Source organism: Perissodus microlepis, chromosome 8 (assembly GCF_051167445.1).
Source record: "Perissodus microlepis isolate ML-2025 ecotype Zambia chromosome 8, ASM5116744v1, whole genome shotgun sequence".
NCBI lineage: Eukaryota > Metazoa > Chordata > Actinopteri > Cichliformes > Cichlidae > Perissodus > Perissodus microlepis.
Genome location: NC_140468.1, coordinates 3,236,435 through 3,257,033, shown reverse-complemented (window position 1 = coordinate 3,257,033; position 20,599 = coordinate 3,236,435). Strand labels below are relative to the sequence as shown.

Genomic DNA, 20,599 nt, shown 5'->3' with positions numbered 1-20,599 from the left:
CAGAGTTGTTTTTTCACTTACTGTATTTAGTTTCATATTGTCAGCTTAAAGGTGGAGCTTCTTGCTTATTTCCACCCATCTCATATTTTGATTGAGGAGGAGGAGGGAGTGGGTGGGATTTTCCATATTTAAGTAGGGCAAAAGTTTTAGCTTTTAGCAAAAGTAAGAGTACTCATGCAGAACCATATACATGCATATCACTTAAATGTGGCTTCTGTAGATGTTTTTAATGACTTATATGTCACGGCGGGGTGCGCCGATAAGTTTAGTTTACAGGACCCAGAAGCAGACACTGAAAGGCGGAGTTGCTGGCTGAACAGAAGACGATCCTTTATTTGGATGTTGGCACATGAAAAAGCATGAAGCTATGAAAACTAAGAAAACTGTGAACACTCAGAAAACTAAAGGACTAAGAAACTCAGTGAAAATACTATGACAAACTATGAACACTGAGTAAACTATGACAAAACACTATGGGGATGCAAACAGACAACCTGGGCCCTATTTCAGGAAGCCGGTTTAGAAAACCCAGAGTGAAAAACGATACTCAGGGTTGAGTAACCCCGAACTGTCCAACTCGGAATATTCGGTTTCAGAAAGGCTGATAACAATTAGTTCAATCAACGCGGAGTTGCTTCAACCCCAAGTTAAGCGCGCGCACGAGGATACATAAAGCCCTGATTAGTGGAGCACAGATTAAGCGAGTCACCATGGAGACGGAGGGAAAGAAGGCGCGGTCAATGTATTTTACAGCGCTTGAGGCCGAAATTCTGATGGCAGCATATGCCGATAACATGCAAATTTTGCGGAAAAAAAGTAACACAGCCTCAGCTGCAAAAGAAAGGGAGCATGCATGGCAAAACATAGCCGACAGAGTCAATGCGTGAGTGTTAATTTAAACATTGATCTAGGGATTTCCACCCATTTAACACGTTATTTTATTTTATTTTATTTTGTATTTTATACATTTTATTCTGTGATGTGATGTGAGCGCAGGTGCAACCCAACAGGCCCAAACGTTCCTGGCAGCAAGTGAAAATGAAATATAAAAATATAGTCCAAACAGGTAAGGTGTAATTGTATTATGAGCCATAGTGCTTGGTCTGTTTGTCCTATGTAAATCAATTGCAGTTAGAGGCTACATTAATATTCTTTCTGTAAGCACTTATTGAAATTATCTGAGCACATTACAAGTACATATTTGCTTACTCTGTATGCTCAAATGTGACCCGTTATAGCCAACAGAAAAAAAGCGGAGGCCCGAAAAACAGGTGGGGGTCCTCCACCACCACCACTCACAGAGCCTGGCCACTTGGCTTCCGCATTTGTGATAATGTTGGCAGCATCACATATGATCGTCACAGTGCAGAGAACACAAATTAGCATCCATTACTATAATGAAATAATTTGTTAGTTTGAAATGCTACAGGGAACTATGTACCTGTACATTAATGCTGTGGAAAGACTTCCTGTTCACATAGTCTCCTTCATTTACTGAAGGAGCAATGATTGGAATGTGAGTGCCATCTATACAGCCAATCACGCCTGGGAACCCTGAAAATAAATGTAAAATTTAAGTAGTAGTTCAAGTATCACCACATCATGAATTAAGTTTTGTTCATCCTGATACCTGCAATTTTGTGGAATCCCTCTTTGATCAATCTTGTGGGTCTGTGACCGGGGAACACCACAAACGAGTACAGGAGACGTTTCAGTGCAACTGTAACATTCCTGACTGCCCGACAGACGGTAGCCTTGGAAACGTGCTCAGCGTCACCAATATTATACAGAAAGGTCCCGTTTGCAAAAAAACGAAGTGCAATACAAATAATATGTACAGAACTGAGAGAATGTCCGCGATGTGTCACATGAGCAATATTAGGCCTGAGGATGTTATTCAAATGAATTATAGATTGTGCTGAAAAACGGTAACGTTCACACAGAAAATCATCAGGAAATGATAAAATGTCCAAACGCGCTCTAATCACTCTCTCCCGGCGGAGAGTTCTGCGGAGAATTTGGGCTTCAACATCTACTGGCTCTTCAAGGAAGGGGCACGCCATGTCTGACACTTCCTACAGTCAGGTTTCCGACAAAGAGGCGGGGACAGTCAGGGTTAGTTGCAGTAAACCTGCTAGGGGGCAGGTTAGCTTCACGGAGTGTGTAGTCATGGTGACTCACTCAGGCTTCATCTGAACTCGCTTTGTGAAACCGAAGACCCAGAGTTTTCGTTCACTCAGGGTGTACTTACTCAGAGTTTGCACTAAACCGGCTTCCTGAAATAGGGCCCTGACAACGAAACATAGAAAACAGAGGACTTAAATACACACATGAGGTGATCAGGGGAAGTCGAGACACATGAGGAAACAGCTGACAAGGATGAACATAACGATGCACAGGAAATGTACACTCAAACGCAATGACATGAAAACTGGACTTTCAAAATAAACAGAAAAACATGACAAGACACAGGCATGACAGCATCAACCAGAAACATGACACAATAAACAACAATGGGAACATTAACACATGGGAACACCACTGACACACATGAACCTAATAACAGGGCAGGGGAAGGGAACCTAAACACAATGAACAAAGAACATACTGGACTCTGACAACATAACACAGGAAACATGATGAGGCAGACCAAACAACATGGGCTTGACACATGAGACATGAAACAAATGGCAGGTGAGACCTAAGCCCACGGAAAAGGGGAAATGCGGGGATCAATAACAAAACTAAGGCTGAACCACTCAGGGGTTTTACAGGAGCTAGATGAGCTTAACCCAAACGATAAATGACAAAACATGAAGCCTCAAGTTCTAACTAATAATACAAAACAAGAAACTAACATTTCCCCATACTAATAAAAGAAATACACAATATATCATGAACTCAAAATGCTGGGTCACAGACCCAGCCCATGACATTATATAATCCTTGATAGCTTTATCTATAATAATAAACCATCAGATATCAGTATTTTAGTAACTAGAGCTTTAAAATAATGCTTCTGAGTAAAAAAAAAAAAAAAAAAGGTAATCCAAAATACAACTGATATATACTAACTCGCATCCATGCCCGAGTGTTTGTGAGAGTCGATTTGGGTTGTAGAGTGCAAAACAAAAAGCGAGCTTTATTTTAAAAAACTGACTCACGAAAGGTACAAAACTAGGAAAACAAGAAGATACTGGAGAAAAAGGAAAAAAAACAGACAAAGCAAGGTTAAAAAAATAGACAAGAGCAGACCAGGAAACAAGACAGATGACATGAGAAAGGAAGTGACAGGAAGTAACTCCACGAAGACAAACTCAACATGAAGATGGAGAGGTCAGAGGAACTGGAGTAAGTTGAACCACAAACGAGCAACAAAATCACACAGGCCGTGTCAGGGAGTCTGATTACCAGACACTCTGATTCATTATGGTTGCACTTCAAATATCCCAAATAAACGTGGATGAGGAGCCTCGTGAGATTTTCTTCACTGCAAGAGATCCAAGGAGAGAAATAGATGTGACTCAAATGGGGCTTTTCTCACTTCTGTACAGGTACATGTAACACACACACAAAGCGTCTAACTCGTGACACATTTTGGACACCACATTTTGCACCATGCCAACCACAGGAATCAAATGTTAAGACACGCTGCATGAGAGCTCGTACATCAGGGCTTTTGTCAGTGTAGACAAGCTCATCTGTTTTCCTCTGAGTGTTTCTGAGCTGCCTGCTCATGTCTCACTAACTTTATTGCTGCCTGCAGTGGATTCCCTCCCCTCCTCTCGTGCTCTGGAGTTCAGGGGGTTGACCAATTGCCAGCAGCTGTTGCTCATTTCACAATGGTCCCGCCCATACAGTGCAAGGCAGACAGCACAACCGCTTCACAGTAGATGAGCAATAGAGAGCTAAGTTAGAGGAATATGTCTCCACTGTGAGCACCAGAAAGGAAATACTTAAAGGAAACAGGAGCTCAGCTGCTGGTGAGTGAAGCTTCATGTTCTTCATTTCTCAAAAGTATTCAGAGGTTTTTTGAAGAGTTTTCTGTTTCTCAGAGTCCTCTCATTAAAGGAAGGCAGATTGAGTCATGATTTGTCACAGGCTGATGCTTTTTGTTTCCTCTTTGATATTTTGCTCTAAGTCTCTGTCAGACATGTTATGAATTACTGGATGACTTTTGCAATGTTTTACTGTGTAAAAACAAAAACCTCCAGTTTTTGGGGTGTGGAAGTGCTAATTCGCTCTGTTATAACTGCTATCAGAGATGCTGGAGTTTATCACATTCTTTCCATTCCCCATTTAGAGACTCAGCCAGGACTCCCACATGCCTAGGAACCTATCGCTCTCTCACTCACTCACTCACTCTCACACACACACACACACACACACACAGTCATCAGTGGACGTATTTATCAGTTTCTGGACTTTTAAGAAAAGCAGCTCTGGACTTGAGAGACGTTTAGTGCGCAGACTGAGTTTATTACAGAGGGGTGCAGCTCACCGCTCAGTGCTAATGCAACTTCTTCTAAGAGTTGGAGAAACATGTTGAGTTGACCAAAGCACTAAAGACGTCAGTTTCCTGTAAGATAACATTTCTGGCTTCCTGTATTTTTCCTGAAGCTATCGTCATCCCCTCCACTCCCAGCCTCTTTATTTTTCCTTTTAAACTTTGCTCAGCATATTTTTAATGTGTGAAGCTGTAGTGTTTCCTCTGTTTCCTCTCTTGTCTGTAAGAAGACTGTAAGAGCAGAAAGTAGATAAGTAAGAGCAGGATGTAAAAGGAGATGAAGATTGTGACCCTGAGCTTTGTGTTCAGGGGCATGAAGGCAAAGACTTCATTAAAAAGGGATTATTTGGCACTCTGTTGACACTGAAAGATAAAGTTTCCCCTCCTGAGTCTTTACCCTCGTTCCAACTCTCTCTTTCTGTCTGCCTCTTGCTGTAGCTGTGTTGAGAGAAGCTCAGAGGAGAGCCCAGACCCTGTCGTGGGTAAATCCCCCGCCGTCGACACTCGTAGCTGCCCTGTAGAGTGGCACAGCATTCACATCCTCTTGCTCCTCATGTTCCTGGGAGCTGAGTGGAGGGCAGGGCGAGGAGACGCAGCCTGCCAGCCAGAGTCACAAGCACCATGATTGGGATGGGGCTGCACAGGAGGCTGCTTTTTGCCATGCTCACGGTCTCGTGCGTCCTTATTGTCTACATTCTGGCTTTGACCCTGGAGAGGCCTCTGGTGCCTCTCTACGACTTCATACAAAGGGCGAGCGGGTGAGTTCAGACTTTTACTTTGAATCTCAGATATGATAAGATAGATATGAATCTTCTTTGATAAGATATTAATTTTCTTTGACTTGTAGACATTTTTGTGCATCATCTTTACGCTTTTGGGGCACACAGGAGTACAGTGATCCTAAACAAATGATTTAGATTCAGCTCATCGTGTTTCACCTGCTGAAGATCAGAATAAAGTGGGGACAAAACTCAAAGTTGCAGCTCAGGCCTGAGAGGGAAAAGTTACTGAGTGTCACCTGATGACTTGAACAAGGACCGAACTGCCAGGTGTGGATTTCAGGAAGGCAACACGATATTTATAACGTGCACCTGACACTTTCTTTAAAAGAAAATGCTACAATCAGCAAAGCAACAATACCTCTGATGAAGAAAGACACCAGTGAGTTTATATAAACTCCAAGATATGAATATGAATGAGTATAAATATTGGTCTGCTCAGTTATGGTTAAAAACTGAGTTATTTTGGTCAGTATGGAGATTTAAAGCATGACATCCAAACATGTTCGATGCTCTCAGAAGGGAAATGGGGGACCGATGACACGTTTGGGATGTACGTGGACTTAACCAAGGCTTTCGTTTACATCACCGGCCCTGAATTCTCAAAAAATATCCAAGACATTTAAAAGCAAAAAACATTAACAAAGAGTTGGGCTCCGTTTCAGATCCCCTCGTACTTTATTCCAGGGTAAAGGTGCAGCACATTTTAAAAACCACACTTTCCCCCTGCATCTGTAAACCATTCAGAGAACAATAAAGTGATGCACAGGATGACCAGTAATAAAATCTTAAGTACACCAACTGTTATGAGGACGCATCAGAAATGCTTGCAGGGCAGTTAAATATGTAACACATTTAATGCTGCTGAGTACGAGTAACAGAAAGGAACCAACCTTTGGACTTCATCGGGGTCTTTGAGCTTCTTTTGGGCGTAGCCCTTATTAAAGTTTTTGTTGTCACAAAACTACTGTTAACAACAGGTGAAACACTCACAGCAAAAAGGCCATAAAAAAGTGCAAGAAGACATTTATAATACTCATATAATCTCAAAGTAATAACTCTAAAAACAAATTTTTATTGCTGTTTATTAGTTTTGCAAATTCTTCGTCACTCTTAAACAAAGGTCAGCGGATGCCAGGATGTCTGTCACTGGATATCCTGGGTACGTGGAAGCCCTGAAAAACTTGTCTTATTAATATTTGCATTAAGAAGAATACAAATAGAAATCTAGAGACTCAGACATGTCTGTATTGTTAGAGAAAAAGCTTCTCATTCAAGGTCCAAGAAGGGTATTAAGAAGTTAAACATTAAGCAGCAAGCACAGACATATCCCAGGTTTACTCCCTTGTCCCAGTGTTTTGATATACTGGTGTTACTACCAGCACAATACTTTGAAAAGCTCACCAGAACACGAGGAGCATTATAACAGTGATTCCCACAACATCTGCACCATTCAAATATCGTATGATCTTTTTTTTTTTTTTTTTAAATGCAAGTCTTTAAAGTTACAGATGTTGTTGCTGCTAATGATGTTTTAAAGTTCTTTATCTTTAAAAATATTTTGTGTGCATGACGACGTTCTTTTCCCGGTCAAAACTGGATCTGTGAAAATAAAAACTGAGGCTTTCCAATCAGAACTATATTTATGCATTTTTATCTTTTTGAATAAGCATAAAGCTTCAGTTTCATTTCAGCTATTTAATCCTATTGTTAAAAACAGGAAACTCCGATGATGACGCGAGTGAGTTATTAAACAGGATTGCCTTATCTGCTCTCAGCTCCCCCGGACATGCACACGATTGGACAAAAGGGGACTTTAACACCTGAAAAGAAACTAAACATGACCAGTTAATTCACCTTTATGTGAAAATCAGGTATTTATCAATATTGTGCACTGAAAATATGGTGCTACATACCTCTTGAATCAGTCGTCTGGATCGTATTTTCCAGCTAAACAACATTTTTAAGCCTGAGCTGCTCTTGCATTTAGCATCCTGAAATTGACACTGCCTAAGAATTTGGTACAGTGACCTCCTTGTAAAAGGGGAAAAACTGAAGAAAAGGCGGCTTTCCCTCCCTGAACACTGTCAGGTTCAGACAACAGTCCACATGCAGAGCTGTATCAGACGGTGCAGCGAAACTGGTGTGAAGGGTTAAACTCTGAGATCATAAGTGGTACGAGGGGTTTTCTGTAACCGGCACTTATCCCCCTCCCTTCCACTTGTATCATTGTGGTTTCAACAAAGGAGCCACACAGCGCTCCGGCCACACTAATGAAAAAAATCCCCTGGAGTTATTTCACTGGAGGTGGTCTCTCTCACACACGTATGTGAAATGTAAGCTTTGTAGCGACGGGCAGCAGTCCAGGTTTAAAAAGCCGACGGGTCCACATTAGATGCATTAAATTGAGGGGGTGGAGAAAAGATGGCTACTTTCTAAGGGGGCTGTTTGAGACACTCGGGAGTGAGTGTGGGCTTTTTGAGCTCAGAGGTCTCTGATTTAAAAAAATCTGAATGCCTTTTGTAAGAATCATAATGTGAATGTCCTCTTCACTCGCCTGCAGCTGCTTTAGTCTGGAACTGGAGGTTAAGATCATGAATTTAGACACTGAAGCAAAAGATATTTTACAGCCATTGGTGTTAAAGCCTCATGTAGAAACGTGAAATGGTCAAAGAGCAGAAAACTGAAATCCCCATAAGATACACAAATGGATTAAGGCACAAAGGGGCCCTGTGCACAGAGAAGTAAAAGGCCCCAATTCCCACCTTTGAGACTCCCTGTGATGAGTGACGACTGCTTTACAGTCTTTTTTTTTTTTTTTTTGTCTATTTTGAAGTCAAAAGATAACTGCTCCTTCCAAATGCAGTCGTTTATATTTGGCAGTGTGGCTCGGTGACACCGGCACGGAACAGGAAAGCGTAAAAGATCAAATTAAATATGTACTGAGTCCAAACAAGACCCCAGCAGCTGTGGTTTCTGTGCACGCTGTGTAAACACAATTGATTAGAACGATGAGTTAAGCCAACCTGTCCGGGCGGAACTCTCCCAGTCTTTTATTAACTTTATTCTGTTGGAGGAGTTTGCAGTTTGTCCTCTGACTGTAATGTGGCAGTTAGTGAGGCGCAGGGGTGGAGGAGGTGGTTGCCAAGCAGCTTGCAAGCTCAGCCGGGAAAATTGGACTAAAATGGAGTAACCAGATCGCCCTGTACGAGATTCACCAACTGAGTATGTCAGGATCTGAGCTTTGTGACTCTGGACGTCTTTATCAAGTGTTTCAGAGGCTTCCCGATAGTTCAAATAATGGTCAGCTAATGCTTGATGCTCAGAGAAAACAAAGTATTGATATATGAGAGGATATTTTCTTTAACAGAAACGTGTAAAACACAGAGCAACCACCAGGCTCATGAAATAATTATACCACAATTATCGCAATGTCACACTTTAGCACACAGGATTTTACAGGGAGAATAAAGCAGAAGTTTTACGGTGAGCAATGAGACTTTTACAGCTCATGACTTTGGTTTGTTGTTTCTCCTTATGTTACCAGTTACAAAAATAATACTGATCAAGAGTAAGGTGGGAAAAACACTGATATCAATACTCAATAACTTAACAGAGTAAAAATATCATTTTTTATTATTGAAATCTCCGTTGGCTCTTTCCACCTGCCTAAGTGTGATCTCTTTCTGCCTTTCTCTGCTTTACAACAGCACACACTTTGGATTAGTTATCTTTTAAAACATGACATGTAAAGGAAACACTTGAGTGTGGGAAACCTTCACCAACCGAGTGAGGAAAGCACAAATGCTCTGAAAAGACATGAACAACAAAAGCTGGGACTTTGTTCTCATGTAGGCGTCAACTTTTTATTGTGTGGATTATTTTATTTGTTTTTTTTTTGATGTGGGTGTTTTTGCTTTGGTTTCACTTCCAGGATTATCTTACATATGAAAAAAATAATCATTCCAAGCACTCGAACATGCGACTTCCCGTTTTGTGCATTAAATGGAAATGCACACATAGAAGCAGCTCGTATCATAAGATAACCCTCACACCACTTAATTTCATAGCTCATGTATTTGAATTTTTGATTTTCATATTTTATTCTGGGCTGTGCTCTCTTAAGCCACAATAGGAAGTTGAAGTTGAAGTTGAAAATAATGTGGAGCTGTCCTTTGACTCTTGCTTGGTAAGTGTTACATATGATGTGTCGGTAACTCTTCTGTCTCCCGCAGCATCTCATCTGAGGAGCCTCTCAACGGGCCTCTCAACAATGCCCACTTGACCTTCCTGCCCCCAGTGCCCAGCTCACATCCAGACAGGGATGTAGGGAATTTGTTCCTAAAGCATCACAAAGTGCAAAAGCAAGACCTGGATAAGGAGACATCCAAGTCCAGATCTGATGATGCCAATAATAAAACCAGGATCGATACCAAACGGCCTACAGTGAAGCCTGCTCGGCCAGCCAAACCTACGGACCCTCCCTTCATAGGAGACTCGTACATGAGCGAAGACGTCCCTCCACAGACGGTGAGTTCTCCTTAACTGTGCTTAGTCTGCTGGCTTTGATTTCATCTGCTTGCGAAAATGAAACCCCCTGAGAGCAAAACGTTTATCTGATTTCAGCAGCTGTCAAAGAAATGTTTGCTGTTTTTAATCCAGGAATCAGAAATCTAATCTGTCTATATTTTACAGGCTGTTTTCCCTGTGACATGTGACATGTGACATATATGTCTGTGCAGTTTGTCCTCTGACTGTAATGTGACAAATCGAGACAACTGTGTCGATGTCTCGACTTGTACAACTTCCTCTACATTTGTTTCTTGTTGTGCTTCTTCTCCCATTACTGTGCTGTTGTACATATTGTACAGGATGTAATGTTTGCGTGGGTCCTGCATGTAGCCCTGCAAAAACACTCAAAAGAACTGGACAACATGCAGAACAGCACAATCAAAGACCTCAGAATGACAGGAACTCGAGCACTCGAAGCACTTTCACCCACTTAATTGGTAATTTGGTAATTGGCAATTTATAAAAAAAAAATACTATACAAATTACATACAAAAAAAACGTTCTGATTAATTTACATGTTGAAAGGGAAGAAGTATACACTTATTTAATCCCACCCCTTTGCCATAAATTATCAGTTAATATTTAGTCAGCTTCCTTACTGATATAATTTGTAATAAAAATAGTGAACAGATTTCTGATATACTATATACTATAATATCACATCATGAGTTTTTTGTTTGTTTGTTTGTTTTTAAATAGAGACATTCACTTAATTTAAATATTTTCCTTTTCTTTATAGTTCGAGAAGATCATATTTTTATAACTCTTTTTGAACAGTTTTATGTTTGGACGTTGCTTTAATTCCATATTCAGACTGTTCCATAGTTTCACTCCATGAACAGAAACACAAAAGCCTTTTCTTGTAGTACGTACCTTCATTGTTTCGAAGTTACAAAAACCCCTTAAATTATAACTTCCTTCTTTCAAAAAAAACATACTCTGAATATTACCTGGAAGTTCTTTATTTTTTGCTTTGAATAGAATTTGTGCTGTTTGGAATTTCACTATATCGTCAATTTTCAATATTTCAGACTGCAAAAATAGTGAGTTTGTATGTTCCTGTAACCTGCATTGTGGATGATTCGAATTGCTTTTTTTTGAAGAGTAAAAAGTGAATGTAATGTGGTTTTATAGTTATTGCCCCAGACCTCTGCACAATAGCTTAAGTATGGTGAAACCAGTGAACAGTATAGAATATGAAGTGATGTTCTGTCGAATACCTGCTTTGCCTTGTTTAGTATTGCAATGCTTCGTGATACTTTGGAATGAATATATCTTACGTGAGCTCTCCAGTTAAATTTTTCCTCTATTATTACCCCCAGAAATGTATTTTCACTGACTCTTTCAATATCAACACCATTTATTTGAATCTTTGCATTTGTATTTAAACTACTATTTCCAAATAACATCAGTTTAGATTTATTCAAATTTAATGATAATTTATTTTTATCAAGCCAGAACTTCACTTTACTTATTTCATTAGTCATATCCTCCAATAAGTTCTGCAGATCATCACCAGATCAAAAAATGTTTGTATCGTCAGCAAAGAGAAACATTTTTAATACTTTGGACACTTTACAGATGTCGTTAATGTACAAGTTGAAGAATTTTGGACCCAAAACTGACCCTTGGGGTACACCACAAGCAATGTCCATACATAAGGAGCAACCACCATTTATTTTCACAAACTGCTTCCTGTCACTTAAATAACTCCGGACCCAATCTAAAACTACCCCTCTGACACCATAACGTTCCAGTTTTCTTATTAATATATCATGATCTACAGTGTCAAATGCCTTTGTCAAGTCTATGAATAACCCAGCCACATATTGCTTTTTGTCTATGGAATTTGTGATGTATTCTATTGAATCTAATAGTGCCGATGATGTTGATCTGCTTGATCTGAATCCGTACTGACTCTCAGTGAGTAGTTTATGTTTATCTATAAATTTTACAGTCTGTTTTTAAACAGTTTTTCAAGAACTTTTGAGAATTGAGGTAGTAAAGAGACAGGCCTGTAGTTTGTGAAATGGTGTTTGTTTCCCGATTTGTATAGAGGTATAACTTTTGCTATTTTCATTCTGTCTGGAAATCGACCAGTTTGAAATGATAAATTACAGATGTATGTAAATGGTTTTATAATAGCCTCAATGACTCTTTTAACCACTATCATATCAATATCATTACAATCCAAAGATTTCTGATTTTTACATTTTTTGACAATTTCAAAAACTTCATTTTCATCAACGGCTGTGAGAAACATAGAATATGGATTTCTGTCTATCGGTGTATCCGGTTTTTCCTGTGCTTTCCCAGGATGAGTGATTGTTCTTGCTAAATTTGGTCCAGCACTTATCCACAGATAAGAGTGCTGTATGTGCAAGGTGAAGCTCAAGACTCAGGATATTTTGTCACGTAGACAGTACGAGCTGGGGATCGATCCAAAAACAACACAAACCATGATTTCCTTTGGGATTAATAAAGTATTCTGATACTGTGGCTCATTCATGTTTTAAATAAACAACAATTAAGCTCTTTGGCGACAGACAATATATCAGACTTTCATATTCACAAATCCACACAAATAATAAAGGTAAACATCATCGTTACGGTGACTGACTGATGTGGTGAGAAAAAAGCCAGCGGGTAATAAAAGTTGTAATTTGAACCCTGTAAACCAGCGGTGCCCATCACATGACTTGGTTTATCATCCCTGCAGCACTGTCACACATCTGCTTTTATTCGGGGCTGAGATGTCATAGGGCGGCTGCCATGGTTACTGGGTGGATCTGTTTTTTCAAGTAAATGTTTAGTAGAAATATGTTTCATGTTTTTTTTTTTTTTTGTTTGTTTGTTTGTTTGTTTGTTTTTATGGAGCCTGACTTCCACATTTCCTCACTATGAGCACAAACTCATGGTGTCATGAAGATGGAGGAGTGTAAAACTTAATTATCAACTCTGACTGTTATGGATATCATTGCATGTTTTTGTAAGACTTTAATGATGAGGCCATATCATAAATCGCCTCTGTCAGTGCGCCCCAGGGCGGCTGCGGCTACAATGTAGCTTACCATCACCAGTGTGTGAATGTGTGGATGACTGAATGTGTAAAGCGCTTTGGGGTCCTTGGGGACTAAGTAAAGCGCTATACAAATACAGGCCATATACCATAAATGATGATCTGTGCAGACATTGTAGTTAATGATAAATTTAACAAAGACGGGACAACAAAGACTAAAACCGTGGTGTACTACCCCAGAGGAAAAATGAAAACAAAGAGGAGCCACTTATACCAGAAGCAAGACTACAAAACAAAGCTGTTGTTATTGTTGAGAATCTAAATACTGAACAGCAAGTTTCAGGCCATAAATAACATGACTAACATAAATGGACTGCAGAGACAGCCAGGGAGAGAAGACGCGATCGAGATAAACTAGTTGATGCATTTCTTTAATTATTTTTATGCCACTGCATTCATTTTAGAGGTAAAGGTTGGATATTATTGGCTTTAACTTAAAAATGTTACAGCACAGGAAGTGTGCCTGACATAAAGAGCTCTGGTGGTAGTGCATCAGTAGCACTACCATGCTACTGATGGTAGTGCTACTGACCATGCTGGTAGTGCTACTGATGCACTAGGACGTGACTGTGGTTCAGGGGGTTGGGAAGCTCATCTGTAACTGGAAGGTTGCCGGTTCAATCCCCCAGCTGCTTTCTCTGTCCTGTGGCTACAACTGTAGCTGCCTCCACCAGTGTGTGAATGTGAGAGTGAATGAATAGTGGAATTGTAAAGCACTTTGGGTGCCTAGAAAAGCGCTATATAAATGCAATCCATTATTGTTGTTGTTGTTATTATTGTTGTTGTTATTATTATTATTAGCATTATTAGCATGTAGGTGTTACACACACCTACCTGTTGTTTCTGTTACAGTTTACTGCCATGTTCCAGAGAACATAGATCATCACTGCCTTTCTTAAATTGCGAAACCTATTCAGTCATGTTTTCTTATTAACGGTGCATTTTGGTGTTGAATGTTTTATTTTTTTCTTTGGTTTTTATCTGTTGAAATTAATGCTTTCGATCCGACTCAGGTTACTTCATTTTTCCTCTGAGGAAAATAATAATAACAATAACAGTTTATTGTGATATAGATATCTTAAAAAAAAAAAAAAAAAAAAAAAGAGGTCATAGACGACCCTACGCTGTCATTTTGGTCTCTAAAATAGCGTCTGTTGCTTGAGGGTTACCCAGAAGCCAAGCTGATATATTTAGTGAGTCAAGTTTATTAAGATGCCTGAATTGATAAGAAAGCAGGCGTCTGTTGCTCAGGCGATACACCTTTATCATCCACTAACTGAAGCGCAGATCGGTTAGATCAGCAATCCAGTTTTATCCAACAAGTTACTGAACAAAGAGTGAAAAGCTTGTGCGCGCGAGCATGTGTGTTGAAGTATTTAAAGTATATGAATAAAGAGCGATGTGACTGTGCATGATTGGCTGCAGCGTGCAGTATGAGGCACTTTTAAAGCTCTTAGTTTCCCGGACTATCATCCGCTCACTTTCAGTGGTTAGATTTTCTTTGAGTACCCTTCTCTGATAACATCTGCATGTATTTTCCTATCTGTTATTTCCACTCTTGTATTTCACTCAAACAGAATATTTCTCCTCCACTAACATCTACTTCCTTGTCTACATGTGTATATACTTGTAAGGTTTTTTTTTGGTTTTTTTTTTTTCATCAGCAATGTCTGCCTCTGTGTGTTACTTCATGCCTCATGCTGGATGAAACCTCCAGCATCTGTCCTGTCGTTAGCCCTGTTCTCTCTCCGCTCTGTAATTACCAGGTAATTGCGCCCAGTGAGACTCTTATTAGGAGGTCAATATTGAGGTTGAACTTCCTGCCGAGTGAAAGTAATGATGTTGGCTTCGTAATGATCGTGAGGGACGTGCAGTAACTGCATTTAGGTCTGGAGGTAGGAGTGTCTGCATGAGGTCTGATAACAGTTATGTTGGTGTCTGCTCCACACAGGGCTGTCCAGACAGCATCCGAAGTTGGGTGGGGAAAACTGAATTTGGAGAGAGATTTCTGGAAAGTATTCCAGTTTTGCAGTGGGCCAAACACGTGACACCCGAACAGCACCGGCGTCTGAGCCATTATCCTGGAGCACATGGCTGGGGAGGGATCGATTACGACAGTGAGATTTTGATTTTATCTAAAATGTTTTCCTTTCATTTCACTGATTGCTCCTTTTGAACTCTCCAGTTTCTTGTGAAACATATTTTATTTTAGTTTCAGTTTAACGTTCATGATGGAATGCAGCCATCACAACTCTGCAATTTTTCTCTACCCAACCAAATGAATCTTTTTTTTATCCTCACCTCTGTGTCCAGATTTTTATTCTTAGACTTTATTAAAGCAGCTTTGCATGAGTCCATGATTCAAAATAATCTTGTTTATCTTATGCTGGGCCTTGGTGCACCCACACACCACCCACCCAGTTCCATATAAACACATCGACACTGTGACATCAAAGAATTTTAATAAAACTGTCAGGATCCGACTGTTTAGATCAAACCTGAGCTTTTGCCTCATACTTAGACTGACATCATCATTTGTAACTTTGTAACATCCACCGTTCTAACAGCACATAATGGGAAAACAAGGAAAATCGGTCAAAATAGGTAAAATTCAACTAATTGTATTTTTTTTTTTTTTTTTTTTTTTTTTAATATAAAGCTGGATTTGCCCCAGTTCAAAATGAGGTGCGTATGTGTCCTGGCTTTTTTGTTTGTTTTATTTAAACATACATTGACATGGTCCTGAAAATAAAAGCATTTAAATTTTATTTTGAAAAAGGAGTGTCTTAGAGTTATTTATTATATAAAACAGACAAAAAAACATGAAATTGAAAATGTAAATACAGTAATACACCGTAAATTTACAGTAAATGTACATCAATACATTAAACAATTGTTCAGGCTGAATAATCCACAATAACTGTCTGGCAGGAAAATATCCTCCTCTAACTATCCTATAAGAGCCAGACGTAGGACTACAAGTACTTCTGGATAATTTCATTGGGGACATGCTGGTCTCATCACAGCAAAGATGTTTATCATAGAGATAAAAGCAGCTTCCTGTCTGTGTGCCCACATGGAGCCTCTGGGATTTTTTTCTGTTCTTTCAGGACAATCCATCCATCCATTCGCTTCCACTTAACCTTTTCAGGGTCGCGGGGGGCACTGGAGCCTATCCCAGCTGTCATAGGGCGAGAGGCGGGGTACACCCTGGACAGGTCACCAGTCTGTCGCAGGGCCAACACACAGGGACAGACAACCATTCGCACTCACATTCACTCGCACATTCACACCTAGTGGCAATTTCGATTATCCAATTAACCTAACTCCACAAACTGTGGGAGGAAGCCGGAGTACCCGGAGGGAACCCACACAAACACGGGGAGAACATGCAAACTCCACACAGAAAGACCTTGGCCTGATGGTGGAATTGAACTCAGGACCTTCTTGCTGTGCGGCAACAGTGCTACCACCGTGCCACTGTGCCGCCTATATTAAATAAATCTTACCAGATTTAATCAGTTCTTTTGTGCCAACAGCACTGGTGGAAACACTCTCTGTCCTCAACTCTCCTGCTAACTGGCAGATGTTGGACAACTGGAAGGCTCCTGGCAATAAGTCGGCGTGCAGTCGCTGTGCAGTGGTGGGGAATGGAGGGATACTGAAGAACTCCCAGAAAGGGAAGGAGATCGACAGCCATCACTATGTCTTCAGGTCAGTTCTGACGCCTTCCTTCCTGCTTCCTTTCATTAATAATGAAAATATAAGAAAAATAATGCTGATTCTATTTATTATGTGTCTCTGGATTGTTGTGGTCTTCAGGACCAACGGGGCAATCATTAAGGGCTTTGAGGAGGACGTAGGGTCTCGGACCACCCACTACACGTTCTCCACAAACACGCTGATGAATTCCATGTTGAGCTACGCAGGTGTCGGGTACAGACGACCCCCCGTGTCTAAGGTGAGGACGGAAATAAACATCTGTCTTTATTAAGTGACAACGTTAAAACGGTCTTGTCATGCTCGGCTGCTCCCTCCTCTCAAACAGGAAACGCGGTACATTTTCCTGCCGGATCACGACCGAGATTACCTGCTGATGAAAGCGGCGGCGACGCACACCCTGGTGGACAGGGGGCGTGAGAAGGGCAAAAAGTAAGCGACACTTTACAGACTGCAGCTTCAGTCCTGTTTTCTTCTGCGTTACCCGTTTTTAATTTGATTATTATCAGCATCAAGGCCCAAGGAGTGGAAGCGTCCTCTGGGTTAGTCCACTACCACTAGCAGGAGTTCTCCACACTTTATGAAGTTTTATCAAAGATTTTCTTTGGACACAAGCTGCTTTTTCACTCATTTTCAGTCCAATTGTTGTACCTGACCTTGTTCAGAGGAACAGTCATCTCACCAGAGAGCAGAACAAAAGGCAGAAAACATCCAAAGAAGAGCTTTGAATGTCCGTCAAGAAGCCTGGAGAAGTATTTCTAAAGACTACTGAAAGAAAGAAAGCTGAATCGCAGAGCTCAGACTGTGTTGAATAAGTGTGATCATAACAAATATTGACTTTCAAGCTCATTTAAATTGTACAAACTTGTTTTTTTGCCTGTATGTCTGCAACTCAAGACTTGCACAGCCAGCTATGTTTGTGCAGAGGTGCAGAAACGGAGTCTTACTTTTTATAAATATAATTGCTGAGATGAAGCAGATGATATTTCCTGCAGACAATCCAGCAGATTAAACCTGACTAGTCTGTATTTGTTTATAATGTCACAAGATCAAATATGTCAGAAGTGTCACTGCTCATCAGTGATCAGTTCTTTGAATGTTAATACTTGTGCTCTCCAGCAGTTGTGGTGTTTTTATAGTAATGCCGTATTTCCTTCACAGTCCAGTAAAGTACTTTGGTGAGGACGTGTCAGCAGAGAAGTTGAAGATGTACCATCCTGATTTCATCCGTTACCTCAGAAACAGGTGAGCAAATTCTCACTCGTGAAAGCAGAGCTCGTGTTTCAAAAGCTGTAAGTGGGATTAAAGGAGAAGCAGCGACTGAAACCAGAGAGAGCTGGTGAGGGAAGATCCCCACACAGCCACACTGGGCCACAGAGGTGTGTGTGTGTGTGTGTGTGTGTGTGTGTGTGTGTGTGAGAGAAACTTCAAGCTTCAGTTCCTGAAAGGCTCACAGCGCAGGCTTATTCATGTTTTGTGATCTTTTTGTTTCAGATTCCTCAGATCTAGCACTCTGAAAACCAGATTCAAAGACATCTACCGTCCATCAACCGGTGCCACGATGCTCCTGGCGGCGCTGCACACCTGCGATCAGGTACATTTCCAACAGTCTGTTGTTTACTTATCATGAGACAAGGCCGTACTTGCCCGATAGCGTGAGAATGTTTTGACTTTGAGCAGCTGAGCTGCAGAAGCATGTGCTGTATTTCTGTTAAATTGCTGTGTGTCAAAAAGCCTCCACAGAGTTATGTTTTTGATCTTTACTGTGGTGGCAGCGAGCCTAATACATCGTGTCCAGATTCCGTATCCGGTTAATTGCACATGTTAAACCTGTTTTCCAGCCTGAGAAAATGAAAATGAGCCCAGTGGGTCAAATTGAACCAAAACTGGCATTCTGCAGTTTACGTGTCACCAGATTCCTAATCTGTCTGTCTGTTGATTATAGGTAAGTGCGTACGGCTTCATGACCCCAGACTACAAGAAATACTCAGACCACTATTACGACAAAAACTATCACCCCGTGGGCTTCTTCGCCAACCACGACCTGCGTATGGAGATGAATCTGTGGCAGCAGCTGCACAAGGCCGGCCTCATACGGCTCTACATGCGCAACTAAACGAGGATGATGAGAAATTTCATCACTCCATCTGCACGCGGATCACCAGCATAGTCACAGGGAGACGGGATGTGCAGAAACGTGGGACTGTGCCCGTCTCAAAATGACACTTCACAACTTTCTGAAATAAACGCAAAACCAGCAGATGATTTATTTTCATGAAGGAAATGATGATAAATTTGATTTCTAAAAGACAGCTGCTGTTATTGTTCAGCAGAGAGATCAGAGTTATGGGACTATTATTTGTTTTGCCTCTTTTTAAAGGAACCTTTCTGTCCTGGGAAGCATTATTTTGGTGACTGGTAGGGAAAATGGATCATATTATGTTAATTTAAAAGAAAGAAACGATTTTTGGATTGAAGGGCCTGCTGGTCTGGACCACGCAATCCTGTGACGGTAAATCCAAACGGTGTAAGCTGTGAGTCACAATCTCTAAGATACTGTCAGACTGTTAAGATGCTTTCAACAACCTCAAAGGGGAGCTCTTCTCCTCCTGCTCCTCCTCATCCTCCTCATCTTCTGTCATACACAGGCTCTTCCAGTGTTTCACTTACCTGCTGGTTAAACCATCTGTTTATGAGGGGCAACCAATAAGAAGAAAGGTGGCTCGAAGGAAGCTAACGTGGTTCATTTCAAACAGAGAATAAACTGAGGGGCTGCACCAGCGTAAGATTTACTTTGAACTGGTGCTACTCTGGTAGAGTTCAAAATCATGACTGTAAATCTGGGAATCGGCAGAATTTATCAGCTTTAGTTGGAGTTGAAACACTCCAGATATGCTATTTGTTTTAAGTGTTATTTCCTCTCTTTGAATAGATGAGCACAGATTCTTGTCTAGTTAAAGAGGGAACTGATTTGCTATTGTAGAAGTTTATGATTGTTTTAAAATTATTTCATTATCTCTGCAGACAATCTGTGGTGATTTATGGTAATATTTGGCTTTCCTGTGAACCTTTCTGCTGCTGCTACAAGCTGAACTGAAAATTGTCCCTTCTGTCTTGTTATGTATTTATTTTTAAACCAGCAAACCACCAAAAAAATTGTTTACTCTGAGAACTTTAGATCGTATCATACAATCGGTCTCTGGCAAAGCTCAAGTTATTATTGTTTGACACAGCGAGACCGCTCTCGAGTTGGCAACGTGCTTAAAATATCCCGTCCCCGCCCTAAGTGAGCGGCCAGAGCACTGCTGGCAGTGACCACGGCCCATTTTTATGTGTTTTCTTTTTTTCTGTGTGAGTTTACTGTGGAATGAAAAGGGAAATACTTCACTGACTGTGACGTTAAAGCTCACAAACAAATTAAGTATTTAGTTTAAGGGACGTAATTTATTCTCTTGTTTTAAACATATTTTAATTTCTGTTTTTTTAACACTTAACTACACTTTGTGGCCTCTACTGGACTTTCAGTGCCTTCAATGTGAAACAGCAGTTTGGGTTAATTACTGTAAGAACTGAACTTTATTGCCAGACTCCTTCAGCTCTGACTCATCAGCTTCTATCTCTGAACTGACCGTGGGGGGGTCTGCCCTCGACTACATGGATGTACTGTCTTCAAGCTTAAAGGGGATTTTATTGTATTTTATTAACAATACTACAAGTTTGAAGTGGAAGGAAGGTAACCAAACCAAAAACAGTCACATCAGGGAACGTGTGTATTTAAAAATTAGCCTTCTGTGTTATTAAATCAGTGCAGAAAAAGCAATGCAATATTTCCAGCATTTCTGCAAACTGTAGAGGGGAAGGGGACTTCTGGTTTATATACAGTGCAATGATTTATTGTGATTTTATCCTTTTTAAAAAAAAATTAAATCCATATCTCAGTGA

General features: G+C 40.5%; 1 protein-coding gene across 1 annotated transcript; it reads left to right on the top strand.

Moving 5' to 3' along the window:
- The first annotated feature begins 3,464 nt into the window (after nt 1-3,464).
- Nucleotides 3,465-20,599, top strand: st6galnac (ST6 (alpha-N-acetyl-neuraminyl-2,3-beta-galactosyl-1,3)-N-acetylgalactosaminide alpha-2,6-sialyltransferase). Its single transcript, XM_084937037.1, has 10 exons — nt 3,465-3,983; nt 4,946-5,265; nt 9,522-9,816; nt 14,889-15,054; nt 16,477-16,651; nt 16,760-16,898; nt 16,986-17,089; nt 17,819-17,902; nt 18,152-18,251; nt 18,603-20,599. Exons 2-10 carry the CDS (start codon nt 5,129-5,131, stop codon nt 18,771-18,773), a joined length of 1,371 nt encoding a protein of 456 aa, XP_084793163.1. The 5' UTR covers nt 3,465-3,983; nt 4,946-5,128; the 3' UTR covers nt 18,774-20,599.

Excerpts from the sequence above, each read along its gene's own strand:
- st6galnac (XM_084937037.1), top strand. The coding sequence starts at position 5,129 with ATGATTGGGATGGGGCTGCACAGGAGGCTGCTTTTTGCCATGCTCACG. Across the intron at positions 9,817-14,888 it reads AAGACGTCCCTCCACAGACG|GGCTGTCCAGACAGCATCCG; the intron begins GTGAGTTCTCCT and ends TGCTCCACACAG. Across the intron at positions 18,252-18,602 it reads CGCTGCACACCTGCGATCAG|GTAAGTGCGTACGGCTTCAT; the intron begins GTACATTTCCAA and ends TGTTGATTATAG.